The sequence below is a fragment of the Salarias fasciatus genome, chromosome 5, assembly GCF_902148845.1.
Source record: "Salarias fasciatus chromosome 5, fSalaFa1.1, whole genome shotgun sequence".
NCBI classification, from domain to species: Eukaryota; Metazoa; Chordata; class Actinopteri; order Blenniiformes; family Blenniidae; genus Salarias; species Salarias fasciatus.
Window position 1 is genome coordinate 18,602,854 of NC_043749.1, and position 18,725 is coordinate 18,621,578.

Below are 18,725 nucleotides of genomic sequence, written 5' to 3' on the forward strand. Positions count from 1 at the left end.
TACAGTTTAGTTGTACCGCACATTGTTTATGATTACTCTTTTATTTTGAAAGTCATAGGATATTACGTTTGAAAAATAAAGGCGTCACTGTGCATTAAACTCGAATAACTAGAGCACAGAAAAAGCTTTAAAATATTTTCAATTATGTGTTGCCATGCAGGTATCTTATTAAGTAACATATCAGCATATTAGCACCAGTCTGCAAAAAAATAGGATTGTTTTTCTGACGTTTAGAGATGGACACGCCCACGTCTAAACAGCCTCGAGGATCCGGTCTCGTGACATCATTTATTCTCGCCAGCTGATGACAAAGATAGTCGTTTCATACAATGTCAGTTTGTTAATATAATATAAGCGATATTTTGGAGGTTAAAAAAAAACTGCAACGACCGCTGACACAAGATGTTGTCTCGTTTACTGAAGGAGCATCAGGCGAAGCAGAATGAGCGAAAGGAGCTGCAGGGTGAGAGAGACTCCACAGCTGTCTAGCTTTGATGCTAACCGATGCTAAAAACAAAGCTTTGCTTTCGCCTCAAGAGCCTCCTGCTTGAACTGATCTACTAACTACTTTTATAAATGTTGATCATCTTTCTTCTGCTCCGTTTGTTTGTTTGTTCGTTTTGTCCACAGAGAGACGCAGACGTGAAGCTATCGCTGCGGCGACCTGTTTGACTGAAGCTCTGGTAGACCATCTCAACGTCGGGTAAGACATCTGGCTTTTGGGTCGTTTACCGATTGCGCTGCGCAAATATTGGATCCTCGTTAGGGTTAAGGGGCTTTCCATCTACGCAAAATTAACAACATTCTTAAAACCGATTAACTGTGGAAGTGTAAACCTGTGCGATTCATTAATTGCGATCATTACAAGCACCAAACGCTCACTGCGGTCAAGCCCGCCCTCATTTCAGAAAGCACGGTCAACCTAGCACTCAATTGATTCTGTGGTGCGCGCATACTTTGTGCATTACGGGAACAGCGTTTTCACAGTGACTTCACAATAAAAGCTGGGTTAAGTTGAATGTGATCTTACTTTTGATTTGGTTAACCAAGTTACGCTCTTTAAGTTTTCACGACCTGGACTGACAGGCACAGTAAAATAGATAATCTTCTGCGACAATGTCAGAACTAAATCTATCAAATCAAACACCAACACACACCAAACACCAACAGACGCCAATAACAAATACCCTGTTACCAACAACCCACTCCACTTCTGTCTGATAGAACCCCCCCCCCCCCCCCCCCCCCCCGCCCCCGCAGGGTCCCATTCACCGAGTGTCATCCAGATCTGATGTGTGGTTTCAAAATAAGAGCCCTCTGAAAACTGACATTTTGACTCATCCAAACGAATTCAAAGATGCATTGCTCCAAAACGCCCTGTTGCCGAGATACCATTCCACTTCTCACTGATAGACGCCCCCCCCCCAGGGTCCCAGTCACCGAGTGTCATCCAGATCTGATTTGTAGTTTCAAAATAAGAGCCCTCTGAAATCTCACATTTTGACTCATCCAACCAAATTCAAAGTTGCATTGCTCCAAAACGCCCTGTTGCCGAGCAACCATTCCACTTCTCACTGATAGTCGGCCCCCCCAGGGTCCCAGTCACCGAGTGTCATCCAGATCTGGTTTGTAGTTTCAAAATAAGAGCCCTCTGAAAACTCACATTTTTGACTCGTCCTACCAAATTCAAAGTTGCATTGCTCCAAAACGCCCTGTTGCCGAGCAACCATTCCACTTCTCACTGATAGTCGGCCCCCCCAGGGTCCCAGTCACCGAGTGTCATCCAGATCTGGTTTGTAGTTTCAAAATAAGAGCCCTCTGAAAACTCACATTTTTGACTCATCGAGCCAAATTCAAAGTTGCATTGCTCCAAAACGCCCTGTTGCCGAGCAACCATTCCACTTCTCACTGATAGTCGCCCCCCCCCCAGGGTCCCAGTCACCGAGTGTCATCCAGATCTGATTTGTAGTTTCAAAATAAGAGCCCTCTGAAAACTCACATTTTTGACTCATCCAGCCAAATTCAAAGTTGCATTGCTCCAAAACGCCCTGTTGCCGAGCAACCATTCCACTTCTGACTGATAGTAGGCCCCCCCAGGGTCCCATTCACCAAGTGTCATCCAGATCTGATGTGTATTTTCAAAGTAAGAGCCCTCTGAAAACTGACATTTTTGACTCATCCAACCAAATTCAAAGTTGCATTGCTCCAAAACTCCCAGTTGCCGAGCAACCATTCCACTTCTGACTGATAGTGGGCCCCCCCAGGGTCCCAGTCACCAAGTGTCATCCTGATCTGATTTATAGTTTCAAAATAAGAGCCCTCTGAAAAAGCGCATTTTTAACTCATCCAGCCAAATTCAAAGTTGCATTGCTCCAAAACGCCCTGTTGCCGAGCAACCATTCCACTTCTGACTGATAGTGGGCCCCCCCAGGGTCCCAGTCACCAAGTGTCATTCTGATCTGATGTGTATTTTCAAAGTAACAGCCCTCTGAAAAGCGCATTTTTGACTCATCCAGCCAAATTCAAAGTTGCATTGCTCCAAAACTCCCTGTTGCCGAGCAACCATTCCACTTCTGACTGATAGTCGGCCCCCCCAGGGTCCCATTCACCAAGTGTCATCCAGATCTGATGTGTATTTTCAAAGTAAGAGCCCTCTGAAAAGCGCATTTTTGACTCATCCAGCCAAATTCAAAGTTGCATTGCTCCAAAACTCCCTGTTGCCGAGCAACCATTCCACTTCTGACTGATAGTCGGCCCCCCCAAGGTCCCAGTCACCAAGTGTCATCCAGATCTGATTTGTAGTTTCAAAATAAGAGCCCTCTGAAATCTCACATTTTGACTCATCCAACCAAATTCAAAGTTGCATTGCTCCAAAACGCCCTGTTGCCGAGCAACCATTCCACTTCTGACTGATAGTCGCCCCCCCCAGGGTCCCATTCACCAAGTGTCATCCAGATCTGATGTGTATTTTCAAAGTAAGAGCCCTCTGAAAAAGCGCATTTTTGACTCATCCAGCCAAATTCAAAGTTGCATTGCTCCAAAACGCCCTGTTGCCGAGCAACCATTCCACTTCTGACTGATAGTCGGCCCCCCCAGGCTCCCAGTCACCGAGTGTCATCCAGATCTGATTTGTAGTTTCAAAATAAGAGCCCTCTGAAAAAGCGCATTTTTGACTCATCCAGCCAAATTCAAAGTTGCATTGCTCCAAAACGCCCTGTTGCCGAGCAACCATTCCACTTCTGACTGATAGTAGGCCCCCCCAGGGTCCCATTCAACCAAGTGTCATCCAGATCTGATGTGTATTTTCAAAGTAAGAGTCCTCTGAAAACTGACATTTTTGACTCATCCAACCAAATTCAAAGTTGCATTGCTCCAAAATTCCCTGTTGCCGAGATACCATTCCACTTCTCACTGATAGACGCCCCCCCCCCAGGGTCCCAGTCACCGAGTGTCATCCAGATCTGATTTGTAGTTTCAAAATAAGAGCCCTCTGAAATCTCACATTTTGACTCATCCAACCAAATTCAAAGTTGCGTTGCTCCAAAACGCCCTGTAGCCGAGCAACCATTCCACTTCTCACTGATAGTCGGCCCCCCCAGGGTCCCAGTCACCGAGTGTCATCCAGATCTGATTTGTAGTTTCAAAATAAGAGCCCTCTGAAAACTCACATTTTTGACTCGTCCTACCAAATTCAAAGTTGCATTGCTCCAAAACGCCCTGTTGCCGAGCAACCATTCCACTTCTCACTGATAGTCGCCCCCCCCCCCCAGGGTCCCAGTCACCGAGTGTCATCCAGATCTGATTTGTAGTTTCAAAATAAGAGCCCTCTGAAAACTCACATTTTTGACTCGTCCAACCAAATTCAAAGTTGCATTGCTCCAAAACGCCCTGTTGCCGAGCAACCATTCCACTTCTGACTGATAGTCGCCCCCCCCAGGGTCCCAGTCACCAAGTGTCATTCTGATCTGATTTATAGTTTCAAAATAAGAGCCCTCTGAAAAGGGCATTTTTGACTCATCCAGCAAAATTCAAAGTTGCATTGCTCCAAAACGCCCTGTTGCCGAGCAACCATTCCACTTCTGACTGATAGTCGGCCCCCCCAGGGTCCCATTCACCAAGTGTCATCCAGATCTGATGTGTATTTTCAAAGTAAGAGCCCTCTGAAAAAGCGCATTTTTGACTCATCCAGCCAAATTCAAAGTTGCATTGCTCCAAAACTCCCTGTTGCCGAGCAACCATTCCACTTCTGACTGATAGCCGGCCCCCTCAAGGTCCCAGTCACCAAGTGTCATCCAGATCTGATTTGTATTTCAAAATAAGAGCCCTCTGAAAAAGCGCATTTTTGACTCATCGAGCCAAATTCAAAGTTGCATTGCTCCAAAACGCCCTGTTGCCGAGCAACCATTCCACTTCTGACTGATAGTAGGCCCCCCCAGGGTCCCATTCACCAAGTGTCATCCAGATCTGATGTGTATTTTCAAAGTAAGAGCCCTCTGAAAACTCACATTTTTGACTCGTCCTACCAAATTCAAAGTTGCATTGCTACAAAACGCCCTGTTGCCGAGCAACCATTCCACTTCTCACTGATAGTCGCCCCCCCCAGGGTCCCATTCACCAAGTGTCATCCAGATCTGATTTATAGTTTCAAAATAAGAGCCCTCTGAAAACTCACATTTTTGACTCGTCCTACCAAATTCAAAGTTGCATTGCTCCAAAACGCCCTGTTGCCGAGCAACCATTCCACTTCTCACTGATAGTCGCCCCCCCCCCAGGGTCCCAGTCACCGAGTGTCATCCAGATCTGATTTGTAGTTTCAAAATAAGAGCCCTCTGAAAACTCACATTTTTGACTCGTCCAACCAAATTCAAAGTTGCATTGCTCCAAAACGCCCTGTTGCCGAGCAACCATTCCACTTCTGACTGATAGTCGCCCCCCCCAGGGTCCCAGTCACCGAGTGTCATCCAGATCTGATTTGTAGTTTCAAAATAAGAGCCCTCTGAAAACTCACATTTTTGACTCATCCAACCAAATTCAAAGTTGCATTGCTCCAAAACGCCCTGTTGCCGAGCAACCATTCCACTTCTGACTGATAGTAGGCCCCCCCAGGGTCCCATTCACCAAGTGTCATCCAGATCTGATGTGTATTTTCAAAGTAAGAGCCCTCTGAAAAAGCGCATTTATGACTCATCCATCCAAATTCAAAGTTGCATTGCTCCAAAACGCCCTGTTGCCGAGCAACCATTCCACTTCTGACTGATAGCCGGCCCCCCCAAGGTCCCAGTCACCAAGTGTCATCCAGATCTGATTTGTAGTTTCAAAATCAGAGCCCTCTGAAAAAGCGCATTTTTGACTCATCGAGCCAAATTCAAAGTTGCATTGCTCCAAAACGCCCTATTGCCGAGCAACCATTCCACTTCTGACTGATAGTGGGCCCCCCCAGGGTCCCAGTCACCAAGTGTCATTCTGATCTGATTTATAGTTTCAAAATAAGAGCCCTCTGAAAAGGGCATTTTTGACTCATCCAGCAAAATTCAAAGTTGCATTGCTCCAAAACGCCCTGTTGCCGAGCAACCATTCCACTTCTGACTGATAGTCGGCCCCCCCAGGGTCCCATTCACCAAGTGTCATCCAGATCTGATTTGTATTTTCAAAGTAAGAGCCCTCTGAAAAAGCGCATTTATGACTCATCCATCCAAATTCAAAGTTGCATTGCTCCAAAACTCCCTGTTGCCGAGCAACCATTCCACTTCTGACTGATTGTGGGCCTCCCCAGGGTCCCATTCACCAAGTGTCATCCAGATCTGATTTGTAGTTTCAAAATAAGAGCCCTCTGAAAAAGCGCATTTATGACTCATCCATCCAAATTCAAAGTTGCATTGCTCCAAAACGCCCTGTTGCCGAGCAACCATTCCACTTCTGACTGATAGCCGGCCCCCCCAAGGTCCCAGTCACCAAGTGTCATCCAGATCTGATTTGTATTTTCAAAGTAAGAGCCCTCTGAAAAAGCGCATTTATGACTCATCCATCCAAATTCAAAGTTGCATTGCTCCAAAACTCCCTGTTGCCGAGCAACCATTCCACTTCTGACTGATTGTGGGCCTCCCCAGGGTCCCAGTCACCAAGTGTCATCCAGATCTGATTTGTAGTTTCAAAATAAGAGCCCTCTGAAAAAGCGCATTTTTGACTCATCCAGCCAAATTCAAAGTTGCATTGCTCCAAAACGCCCTGTTGCCGAGCAACCATTCCACTTCTGACTGATAGTCGGCCCCCCCAGGGTCCCATTCACCAAGTGTCATCCAGATCTGATGTGTATTTTCAAAGTAAGAGCCCTCTGAAAACTCACATTTTTGACTCGTCCTACCAAATTCAAAGTTGCATTGCTCCAAAACGCCCTGTTGCCGAGCAACCATTCCACTTCTGACTGATAGTGGCCCCCCCCAGGGTCCCAGTCACCAAGTGTCATCCAGATCTGATTTGTATTGTCAAAGTAAGAGCCCTCTGAAAAAGCGCATTTTTGACTCATCCAACCAAATTCAAAGTGAGATTGCTCCAAAATGCACTGTTGCCAAGCCACCATTCTGACTGATAGTAGGCCCCGGGGGCTGCTGCGTGTGATTTTGCCTGCCGCTGCAAGGCATGATGGGACGCGGGACTGGGTTTTGGGCCATTTCTTGCCGGTTTGCGTATTCTGTGTGGTTTATTTGTGTTTCATTTATTATGCATGTGTTTTGTTCATTGTTGTTCTCTGCTGTTGCCGTGTTTTCCTTCATTTTGTGTTCCTTTTTGTGTGCACCGTGGCTCAGGGGGACCTTTGGGGGAGGGATGCGGCCTTCGCGCCGCTGGGGAGGGCCTGTTGCTTGTGAACCTAAAGGTCAAACTCAGTCTCCTTCGTTGTCTCCGCCGCTCGAAATCGCCACATTGGTGTCAGAAGTTGGATGGAGCCACGGCAAGCTTCAGATAGAAGACGCCCGGAGAACGCAGGAAGGATCGCCGCGCAGTGGGGGACTCCGAGCCGGCCCGACGGGTCCAGCGATCGGCCGAAGCACCGTCCAGAAGCGGCGAGGATGGCTGAGGACGGTGGCGATCGCGTGGATGCGGGAGCTCGCCCACCCACCGCTCCAGCGAGAGCCGCCGTCAAGCTGCCGAAGTATGATGGCGCCGGCTCACTGGAGCTCTTCATCAAGCAGACACGAGTCGCCGCAACGCACAACAGCTGGAGTGGCCAAGACACCGCCGCGCATCGAGCCCTGGCCTTGGAAGGCAAGGCCCAGCAAGTTCTCTTCGACTTCGTGCCCGGACAAGAGCGGATCCTGGCCGCATTAATCACCGCACTCGAGCGGCGCTTCGGGCGGCGCACCATAGAGGCCGCTGAAAGGGAAAAGCTGAATAACCGCCGCCGTCGCCAAGGAGAAAACCTGGGCTCCTTCACCACTGACGTCCAGTTATTCGCACGGCAGGGCTTCCCCACCTTCCCTGTAAGCGTGCTGGAGTAACTGGAGTAACTCCTCCATGCATTCCAGCAAGGACTCCCGCCCCAGGCGGCTGCATCAGCATGTGCAGCTCGCTACACCACAGACCCTGGAGAAGGCCCTCTGGGAAGCAGAACTAACCGAGACAATCTCCTCCACACCGCGGGTCGGCGCCAAATCACCGCCGCCCCGTGTTCAACTGGCTAACGCCGCCAAAGAAGACGCCCTTCTCCTTGAAGGCGGTGGCGGTTATTCAGCTTTTCCCTTTCAGCGGCCTCTATGGTGCGCCGCCCGAAGCGCCGCTCAAGTGCGGTGATTAATGCGGCCAGGATCCGCTCTTGTCCGGGCACGAAGTCGAAGAGAACTTGCTGGGCCTTGCCTTCCAAGGCCAGGGCTCGATGCGCGGCGGTGTCTTGGCCACTCCAGCTGTTGTGCGTTGCGGCGACTCGTGTCTGCTTGATGAAGAGCTCCAGTGAGCCGGCGCCATCATACTTCGGCAGCTTGACGGCGGCTCTCGCTGGAGCGGTGGGTGGGCGAGCTCCCGCATCCACGCGATCGCCACCGTCCTCAGCCATCCTCGCCGCTTCTGGACGGTGCTTCGGCCGATCGCTGGACCCGTCGGGCCGGCTCGGAGTCCCCCACTGCGCGGCGATCCTTCCTGCGTTCTCCGGGCGTCTTCTATCTGAAGCTTGCCGTGGCTCCATCCAACTTCTGACACCAATGTGGCGATTTCGAGCGGCGGAGACAACGAAGGAGACTGAGTTTGACCTTTAGGTTCACAAGCAACAGGCCCTCCCCAGCGGCGCGAAGGCCGCATCCCTCCCCCAAAGGTCCCCCTGAGCCACGGTGCACACAAAAAGGAACACAAAATGAAGGAAAACACGGCAACAGCAGAGAACAACAATGAACAAAACACATGCATAATAAATGAAACACAAATAAACCACACAGAATACGCAAACCGGCAAGAAATGGCCCAAAACCCAGTCCCGCGTCCCATCATGCCTTGCAGCGGCAGGCAAAATCACACGCAGCAGCCCCCGGGGCCTACTATCAGTCAGAATGGTGGCTTGGCAACAGTGCATTTTGGAGCAATCTCACTTTGAATTTGGTTGGATGAGTCAAAAATGCGCTTTTTCAGAGGGCTCTTACTTTGACAATACAAATCAGATCTGGATGACACTTGGTGAATGGGACCCTGGGGGGGCCTACTATCAGTCAGAAGTGGAATGGTTGCTCGGCAACAGGGAATTTTGGAGCAATGCAACTTTGAATTTGGTTGGATGAGTCAAAAATGTCAGTTTTCAGAGGACTCTTACTTTGAAAATACACATCAGATCTGGATGACACTTGGTGAATGGGACCCTGGGGGGGCCTACTATCAGTCAGAAGTGGAATGGTTGCTCGGCAACAGGGCGTTTTGGAGCAATGCAACTTTGAATTTGGCTGGATGAGTCAAAAATGCGCTTTTTCAGAGGGCTCTTATTTTGAAACTACAAATCAGATCTGGATGACACTTGGTGACTGGGACCCTGGGGAGGCCCACAATCAGTCAGAAGTGGAATGGTTGCTCGGCAACAGGGCGTTTTGGAGCAATGCAACTTTGAATTTTGCTGGATGAGTCAAAAATTTGAGTTTTCAGAGGGCTCTTATTTTGAAACTATAAATCAGATCTGGATGACACTCGGTGAATGGGACCCTGGGGGGGCCCACTATCAGTGAGAAGTGGAATGGTTGCTCGGCAACAGGGCGTTTTGGAGCAATGCAACTTTGAATTTGGCTGGATGAGTCAAAAATGTCAGTTTTCAGAGGACTCTTACTTTGAAAATACACATCAGATCTGGATGACACTTGGTGAATGGGACCCTGGGGGGGCCTACTATCAGTCAGAAGTGGAATGGTTGCTCGGCAACTGGGAGTTTTGGAGCAATGCAACTTTGAATTTTGCTGGATGAGTCAAAAATGCGCTTTTTCAGAGGGCTCTTACTTTGAAAATACACATCAGATCTGGATGACACTTGGTGACTGGGACCTTGGGGGGGCCGACTATCAGTCAGAAGTGGAATAGTTGCTCGGCAACAGGGCGTTTTGGAGCAATGCAACTTTGAATTTGGCTGGATGAGTCAAAAATGCGCTTTTTCAGAGGGCTCTTACTTTGAAACTACAAATCAGATCTGGATGACACTTGGTGACTGGGACCCTGGGGGGGCCTACTATCAGTCAGAAGTGGAATGGTTGCTCGGCAACAGGGCGTTTTGGAGCAATGCAACTTTGAATTTGGCTGGATGAGTCAAAAATGTGCTTTTTCAGAGGGCTCTTACTTTGAAAATACACATCAGATCTGGATGACACTTGGTGAATGGGACCCTGGGGGGGCCCACTATCAGTCAGAAGTGGAATGGTTGCTCGGCAACAGGGCGTTTTGGAGCAATGCAACTTTGAATTTGGCTGGATGAGTCAAAAATGTGCTTTTTCAGAGGGCTCTTACTTTGAAAATACACATCAGATCTGGATGACACTTGGTGAATGGGACCCTGGGGGGGCCTACTATCAGTCAGAAGTGGAATGGTTGCTCGGCAACAGGGCGTTTTGGAGCAATGCAACTTTGAATTTGGCTGGATGAGTCAAAAATGTGCTTTTTCAGAGGGCTCTTACTTTGAAAATACACATCAGATCTGGATGACACTTGGTGAATGGGACCCTGGGGGGGCCTACTATCAGTCAGAAGTGGAATGGTTGCTCGGCAACAGGGCGTTTTGGAGCAATGCAACTTTGAATTTGGCTGGATGAGTCAAAAATGTGCTTTTTCAGAGGGCTCTTACTTTGAAAATACACATCAGATCTGGATGACACTTGGTGACTGGGACCCTGGGGGGGCCTACTATCAGTCAGAAGTGGAATGGTTGCTCGGCAACAGGGCGTTTTGGAGCAATGCAACTTTGAATTTGGCTGGATGAGTCAAAAATGTCAGTTTTCAGAGGACTCTTACTTTGAAAAGACACATCAGATCTGCATGACACTTGGTGAATGGGACCCTGGGGGGGCCAACTATCAGTCAGAAGTGGAATGGTTGCTCGGCAACTGGGAGTTTTGGAGCAATGCAATTTTGAATTTGGTTGGATGAGTCAAAAATGTGCTTTTTCAGAGGGCTCTTACTTTGAAAATACACATCAGATCTGGATGACACTTGGTGACTGGGACCCTGGGGGGGCCTACTATCAGTCAGAAGTGGAATGGTTGCTCGGCAACAGGGCGTTTTGGAGCAATGCAACTTTGAATTTTGCTGGATGAGTCAAAAATGCGCTTTTTCAGAGGGCTCTTATTTTGAAACTACAAATCAGATCTGGATGACACTTGGTGACTGGGACCCTGGGGGGGCCTCCTATCAGTCAGAAGTGGAATGGTTGCTCGGCAACAGGGCGTTTTGGAGCAATGCAACTTTGAATTTGGTAGGACGAGTCAAAAATGTGAGTTTTCAGAGGGCTCTTATTTTGAAACTACAAATCAGATCTGGATGACACTCGGTGAATGGGACCCTGGGGGGGCCGACGATCAGTCAGAAGTGGAACTGTTGCTCGGCAACAGGGCGTTTTGGAGCAATGCAACTTTGAATTTGGCTGGATGAGTCAAAAATGCGCTTTTTCAGTGGGCTCTTACTTTGAAACTACAAATCAGATCTGGATGACACTTGGTGACTGGGACCCTGGGGGGGCCTACTATCAGTCAGAAGTGGAATGGTTGCTCGGCAACAGGGCGTTTTGGAGCAATGCAACTTTGAATTTGGCTGGATGAGTCAAAAATGCGCTTTTCAGAGGGCTCTTATTTTGAAACTATAAATCAGATCTGGATGACACTTGGTGACTGGGACCCTGGGGGGGCCTCCTATCAGTCAGAAGTGGAATGGTTGCTCGGCAACAGGGCGTTTTGGAGCAATGCAACTTTGAATTTGGTAGGACGAGTCAAAAATGTGAGTTTTCAGAGGGCTCTTATTTTGAAACTACAAATCAGATCTGGATGACACTCGGTGAATGGGACCCTGGGGGGGCCGACGATCAGTCAGAAGTGGAACTGTTGCTCGGCAACAGGGCGTTTTGGAGCAATGCAACTTTGAATTTGGTTGGATGAGTCAAAAATGTCAGTTTTCAGAGGACTCTTACTTTGAAAATACACATCAGATCTGGATGACACTTGGTGAATGGGACCCTGGGGGGGCCTACTATCAGTCAGAAGTGGAATGGTTGCTCGGCAACAGGGCGTTTTGGAGCAATGCAACTTTGAATTTGGCTGGATGAGTCAAAAATGCGCTTTTCAGAGGGCTCTTATTTTGAAACTATAAATCAGATCTGGATGACACTTGGTGACTGGGACCCTGGGGGGGCCTCCTATCAGTCAGAAGTGGAATGGTTGCTCGGCAACAGGGCGTTTTGGAGCAATGCAACTTTGAATTTGGTAGGACGAGTCAAAAATGTGAGTTTTCAGAGGGCTCTTATTTTGAAACTACAAATCAGATCTGGATGACACTCGGTGAATGGGACCCTGGGGGGGCCGACGATCAGTCAGAAGTGGAACTGTTGCTCGGCAACAGGGCGTTTTGGAGCAATGCAACTTTGAATTTGGTTGGATGAGTCAAAAATGTCAGTTTTCAGAGGACTCTTACTTTGAAAATACACATCAGATCTGGATGACACTTGGTGACTGGGACCTTGGGGGGGCTGACTATCAGTCAGAAGTGGAATGGTTGCTCGGCAACAGGGCGTTTTGGAGCAATGCAACTTTGAATTTGGCTGGATGAGTCAAAAATGCGCTTTTTCAGAGGGCTCTTACTTTGAAACTACAAATCAGATCTGGATGGCACTTGGTGACTGGGACCTTGGGGGGGCCTACTATCAGTCAGAAGTGGAATGGTTGCTCGGCAACAGGGCGTTTTGGAGCAATGCAACTTTGAATTTGGTTGGATGAGTCAAAAATGTCAGTTTTCAGAGGGCTCTTATTTTGAAACTATAAATCAGATCTGGATGACACTTGGTGACTGGGACCCTGGGGGGGCCCACTATCAGTGAGAAGTGGAATGGTTGCTCGGCAACAGGGCGTTTTGGAGCAATGCAACTTTGAATTTGGTTGGACGAGTCAAAAATGTGAGTTTTCAGAGGGCTCTTATTTTGAAACTACAAATCAGATCTGGATGACACTCGGTGACTGGGACCCTGGGGGGGTCGACTATCAGTGAGAAGTGGAATGGTTGCTCGGCAACAGGGCGTTTTGGAGCAATGCAACTTTGAATTTGGTAGGACGAGTCAAAAATGTGAGTTTTCAGAGGGCTCTTATTTTGAAACTACAAATCAGATCTGGATGACACTCGGTGACTGGGACTCTGGGGCGGCCGACTATCAGTGAGAAGTGGAATGGTTGCTCGGCAACAAGGCGTTTTGGAGCAATGCAACTTTGAATTTGGCTGGATGAGTCAAAAATGCGCTTTTTCAGAGGGCTCTAACTTTGAAAATACACATCAGATCTGGATGACACTTGGTGAATTGCACCCTGGGGGGGCCTACTTTCAGTGAGAAGTGGACTGGGTTGTTGCCAACAGGATTTTTTTTTTTTTTTTTTTGGGCGTCTGTTCGTGTTTGGTGTGTGTTCGTGTTTATTTTGATACTTTGTATTGTCGCAGGAGAATATCAGTTTCACTGTGCCTGTCACTCCAGGTCGTGAAAACTTAAGAAAACTAACTCGGTTAACCAAATCAAAAGGAAGATCTCATTCAACTTAACCCAACTTTTATTGTGAAGTCACTGTGAAAACGCTGTTCCCGTAATGCACAGAGTATGCGCGCACCACAGAGTCAATTGAGTGCTCGGTTGACCGTGCTTTCTGAAATGAGGGCGGGCTTGACCGCAGTAAACGCTCGTAAGTCTACACATATATTGTGATTAAACTTATTACCAGAAAAAAATTATTATTAAAAATAACAAAATGACAACTGTGACAGTATTTTACATTTTTTGAAAGGTAATGTTGGTGGTGATTGGAAATATAGCAAAGATTATATTATTTCACAGAATAAAAGAATATGATACAGCTCACAAAAGAACAGTAATTAAAAAAGTAAAGTTTGTAAATTTTCCAGGATTTTGATGTTTAGCTCTACAGCTTCAGTACTATTAATTTTCGAATCATGAATATAATAGATCCATAAAATAAAATAGGTCTGCACTTTCAGTGCAACAGTGCATTTCCTTGAAATGTGTAGATTTTTTGTTTTTACCAGGACATTTAGTGGGCAATACTTCAGTAGTTTTTCCTCATCTTTATAGAATTGTGAGTGAAACCATGGTTTCAGAGAGTACTATTTCTGAAACTTTAATAAAGGTGTATGAGGAATATGTAGACAACAAGAAATCTGTCAGATTAAATTCCTGAAAACAGCCAAACATGACTGTCAGTGTTACAAAAGGAAGTGATGCAGCAGTCGCCTATCCCAAAGGAAATAATTGCCGTCATGGTTCAGGAGATCCAGCTTCAGCACAGTCCAATAAGAATTAATAAACACAACATTACTAGCTGGCTATTTCTAGACAATTATAAATAATCAATTTTATTGTTCCATGAATGTCAGTTGGTTGAAGTGAGTACGTGAGCCCACTCTTCCAACATATAAACTGACGTTTCAGTGACGAGGCTTTCAATCCTGTTTGCATCAGGATGGGCATTCGATGGAAAAACAAGCCCACAGTGCAGTTTCCCAATACTTGCTTTCGCAAATCCTATGAAAAATTAGGTGGAGCTGGGGGAATCTTAGGCGTTTTTCCAGGTCCACTTAGAACTTCTTCTTTCTTTCTTTTTTAATCCTGTGACAGCAGATGAGTGTGCTGCACTCACTTGACATGTATACATGGTAGTTGTTTGAAAAAATGAAAAACAACTTTCTCGAGGCTTTTTATTTTGCATTGCCTGTATAGATTAACTAGATGAAATAAGTTCTTTCACAGATTTCTGTCAATCTGACTTTTTTAGATTTGCTTTTGCCAACAGTTTGTTTTCCACCACCAATGAAATTAAGCAATCTAATCCGGCAAGACAGACTTAAACTAATATGCAATGCAACTGCAGACATGTGGCAATTATTAACACTGAAAAAAACAAGACAATCGCCTTAAAATCTGGGAGAGTTATTCATTGTTGCTTTATTACTCTATTAAACAGATTATGATCAAAAGCATGTTTTCAGCAGAACAAATTCAGACTGTCAAACACAGATTCAGTCTTCTTTAACCTATTGGAAATACAATAAAACACAAACTTTATTTACTTAATGTAAAGCTCATTGTTGTGTTTCACTTTGCTTCAGTGTTGCACAGGCTTACGTAAACCAACGCAAGCTGGATCATGAGGTGAAGACGCTTCAAGTGCAGGCGAGCCAGTTCTCCAAACAGACCGCTCAGTGGATCAGCATGGTGGAAGGATTCAACCAAGCTCTAAAGGTGAGTAGGACGCCCTGTATCAGGGCGAAGGGTCCTGATGTGGTTATTCGTGATGTAGGACGCTGCAGTTATGCAGTGCTGGTATCAATGATACATTTTATGATACTCACAGATTAAAATAATGGGTGTTTATGACAGCATTTTCACTTTTCACATATTGTGTTAAATTTAGTTTTTCTGAATTTGTAGTGAAAATGTGATTCTCTGCACTGTATGTGTATCATGGATTATGCCGTGCTCGTCTTCTATAAATGGGGCTGCAGGCTTGCTTTAACCGTATTGTAGTTATCGCTCAGTGTTTCAAAAATATACTCCCTTTTAATCTCTGTAACTAAAGGCAAGATTCCCTTGAAGGGACTGGTTCCAATTGAAGGTAATTTTTTTTTTCCAAACATCTTTTTAAATTCTTTGTGGATTTCACTCTGAAAGCTAGTGGACTTACGCAGGCCCCAAACGAGTGCGACTGATTGAGAGAAGCAGTTCCTAGCAGCAAGATAAGCCTGACTTATTTGATTTCTGAATAGGTGTCATATAATATACGATAAGGCTTTTCCAACCAAAGGTTCTCCATCAAATCAAGCTGTTTTTTTTCCACTGGAATTCACTGTTTTTATTTCCCCTGAGTTTCTTGATCTTAGAATTTTTTCCCCCCCCGAAGTTGCCAAATAACAAAGAGCATACACAAATATCCAATATTTATTGTTTTATTATAGCACTGTTGTATGATTTCTAAACACTTGGTATGTTGCTATACTGCAGTGTTAAAAAAAACCCTCAAGGGTTTAGGCTATTTTAGAAGAGGTGGATAACATCATAAAGGTGTGTGTGTGTGTGTGTGTGTGTGTGGGGGGGGGGGGGGGGGGGGGGGGGTTATTTTGATCAATGGGCTATTAATTTAGGATGTTTTTGACATATCTGAGTTCTCTGAAAAATATGAGATCTCAGTCTTATCCACCAGAGAGCCATGTGAATTAGACATGTCTACTTTTATGGGCCCATAGGAGTATCCTGGTCCTGGAGCTACGTTTATGTCAGTTGCACCCCTCTTGAGTCCATCAGTATTTTCCACCTCCCACTCCGATCATTTCCATAAAGTCACACTTGAAGACACGCTCTTGGACAGCCTTATCTTTTCCACCTGTCACGCTGACTGCATAAGTCAAAAGTTCATTCAGTGTTTTCGCCAAAATGAAAACAGCTTTGCAACACTGCCATCCAGTGGTTCTTTCTAAAAACGCCACCAGAGTGTCACCTCTGAACACATTGTAAACTGTGGCTATAATTAATCCAACACATTGTCCATGAGCTATATTAAGAGCATGGCAATGTATTAGGTGGTGCAAGGTGGGTGTGTGCATCTGTTAGGCCTGTGTGGCTGGATACTGCTGACTCAGTTAACTAGTCTGAACCGGGCTCAGACAGCACGGCAAAGTTCACCCAAGGGTATCCAAAAAAAGAAAAAGTTTTGTTTTTTTGTTCAAATGTGAGTTTTGTTCTGTGTATTGATTCATATCGGTCTGTAACTGCTCATGCCGTTACCATTCAAAGTAAGAAATGGATACTTGTTGTGTTGTCAATGATTAAATTCCTTGTCCTGTCCTGATCCTGGCTGTATCTTCTGCTGGCAAGAAGGTTGAACAAGGTTTGTGAACCTCTTGGGGGGGAAAAAAAAATCCTGGAACAAATCCAGGAAAAATGATGACAGTATGAATCAGTCTCGTCAGTTATTTACAGCACAATGCTGCTGTGGTGGCTAATAGTGTTGACAAGCATTTATGAGAATCTGCAGCAAATCTACTCTGAGTTTTATAGAAAATTATTCATTTAACTCAAAGGTTTTAGGCAGGTGGAACAAACTTCAGAGGGACTTTCTCATGAGAGACAGTCAGCCAGGCAAACTGTCATTTTCCAAAACACAAATGCAAAGAACATGGTTAAAACCAGATTTTGTTGCAAGTTAGGCTTTTTCCTTAATGCTGCTTCTAATTGCAGATGAATTTTGTATTGATGTATCGATTGGAACCTGCTGATTTTGCAATCTGTCTGTTTGTGAACAGGAAATCGGAGACGTGGAGAACTGGGCTCGCAGTATTGAGATGGACATGAGGACAATCGCCACAGCCCTGGAGTATGTGCACAAGGGTCAGCTGCAGTCTGCTTGCTCATAAGCTGTGTGATGTTTGCGTGGGATGTTTACAGATAAAAGTAAATGCACTGGAACAGAAATGTAGATGATCGGGTCCAGTCGGGCCTTGTCAGCACAAGATCAATGGCAGCGTTTATTTTGCTCCCGGCAGCCGGCAGCCAGCCGCTGGCGGACGGTCACAGCAGTCTGAAGAGTGTGGAAAGTGTGTCATGTTCGATACTCCAGACGATCACAGCTCCGCTTAAGGTCCTGTCTTAGCAACAGTATTGACAGAATTGCAAGATGTTGCTCAAAGGTCAAGCTTGTTTGTAATATTGTGATAGAGAGGACACTTTCCTGTAACAACAACGTTTGGTAGTGAAGGATTTGTCATGAAATTTGGGTAAAAGTCAAATCCATGTGGCTTTGTGAAGGTGTTGCATGCACAGAATTGGTTGTATTATAAAACAGACAAATTGTTTATCAATGTATTTAAAAAGTTCCCCCTCATTGCCTGCTATGCCTGACATGTTTATGAATTATGTGACCGTGCAAACTGAGGACTGTATTTGGCTTTGAATGTTGGTCCGATGTATTAAAGGAACTTTATTTTTTATTAAAGATGGAAAAAAGCAATACAGATGTTTCCTTTTTTTTTTTTTTTTAATGAAATCAGTTATTTTAATTATGCCATCAAGAAGAGTAAGAAAATCCTAATTCAAGAAATTCAATCAAAACATTCGTGGAGACGATATGTGAGAGTTGAAGCTTTGAGGCAAGAATGCAGAAATATTTTCACTAAAAAACAAACTCCGCCATGAAAGACTGGCTTTCATATGATGGCTTATTCGCATCTGTTATAAAAGTGGGGGGCTTTACAGGGTCTTACAGTTTATGTAAGTTTAAAGTTCTTGTCAACCATAACTGGATAAGCTTTTACCTGCTGCGACTGACTGAAAATTTCTGGAATGTGTGACGAGAGAGGAAATAATTACTCACATGTGACTGCTGAGTTCATTCACGTAATGACAGACACGCTTGGTACCTGTTTGTTCATTTTATTATGAGAGTAAAAAGTAACTTGTTTTTTTCCTGCAAGGGGGGATAAAACTCATCCTTCACTCACTTCATCATCAGGCGGGACAATGTTCATTATATAATTTAAGATAAAAAAAAAAGCTTTTATATTGAGAGTTAAACTTGGAAATAACATTATTATGGTTTTGCTTTTTATTTTATCAGTATCACATGTATGGCACTATATTTTACATACTATTTTAGTTATTTTTAGTCTCCACTCATTGCTCTTTAGATTTTCCTTTCCTTTTAGCACACCAAGTGATCATAAAGTAATTCCTTATGTTTTTATCATAAATCACTGAAATAAAGACATAAAAAAATAATAATACAGATATATGTGTAGGTATGGAAATAATATAAATGTCAGTTTATAGCTGTATACATTAGACGTCAATTTTATTTAGGTACTTACTGTATACCTACTGTGTATTCTGCTTTAACAAGATAATAGTTTTCAGTTGTACTTGAGATCACAGAGGGTTCACAGATACACTGACTGTCTAGTAGTTTGTTGTTTTAAAAGAAAATAACTTAGAGTGCACTTTTGATGAAATGGCATTATTGGGAACTGAC

At 45.2% G+C, this 18,725-nt stretch overlaps 1 protein-coding gene across 1 annotated transcript; it reads left to right on the forward strand.

The window, feature by feature from the left end:
* The first annotated feature begins 223 nt into the window (after positions 1 to 223).
* On the forward strand, positions 224 to 17,710 carry bloc1s1 (biogenesis of lysosomal organelles complex-1, subunit 1). The gene is made up of 4 exons (XM_030091840.1): positions 224 to 463; positions 631 to 703; positions 14,815 to 14,947; positions 17,005 to 17,710. The coding sequence occupies exons 1-4, from the start codon at positions 403 to 405 to the stop codon at positions 17,113 to 17,115; spliced, it is 378 nt and encodes a 125-aa protein (XP_029947700.1). The 5' UTR covers positions 224 to 402; the 3' UTR covers positions 17,116 to 17,710.
* Positions 17,711 to 18,725: the final 1,015 nt, after the last annotated feature.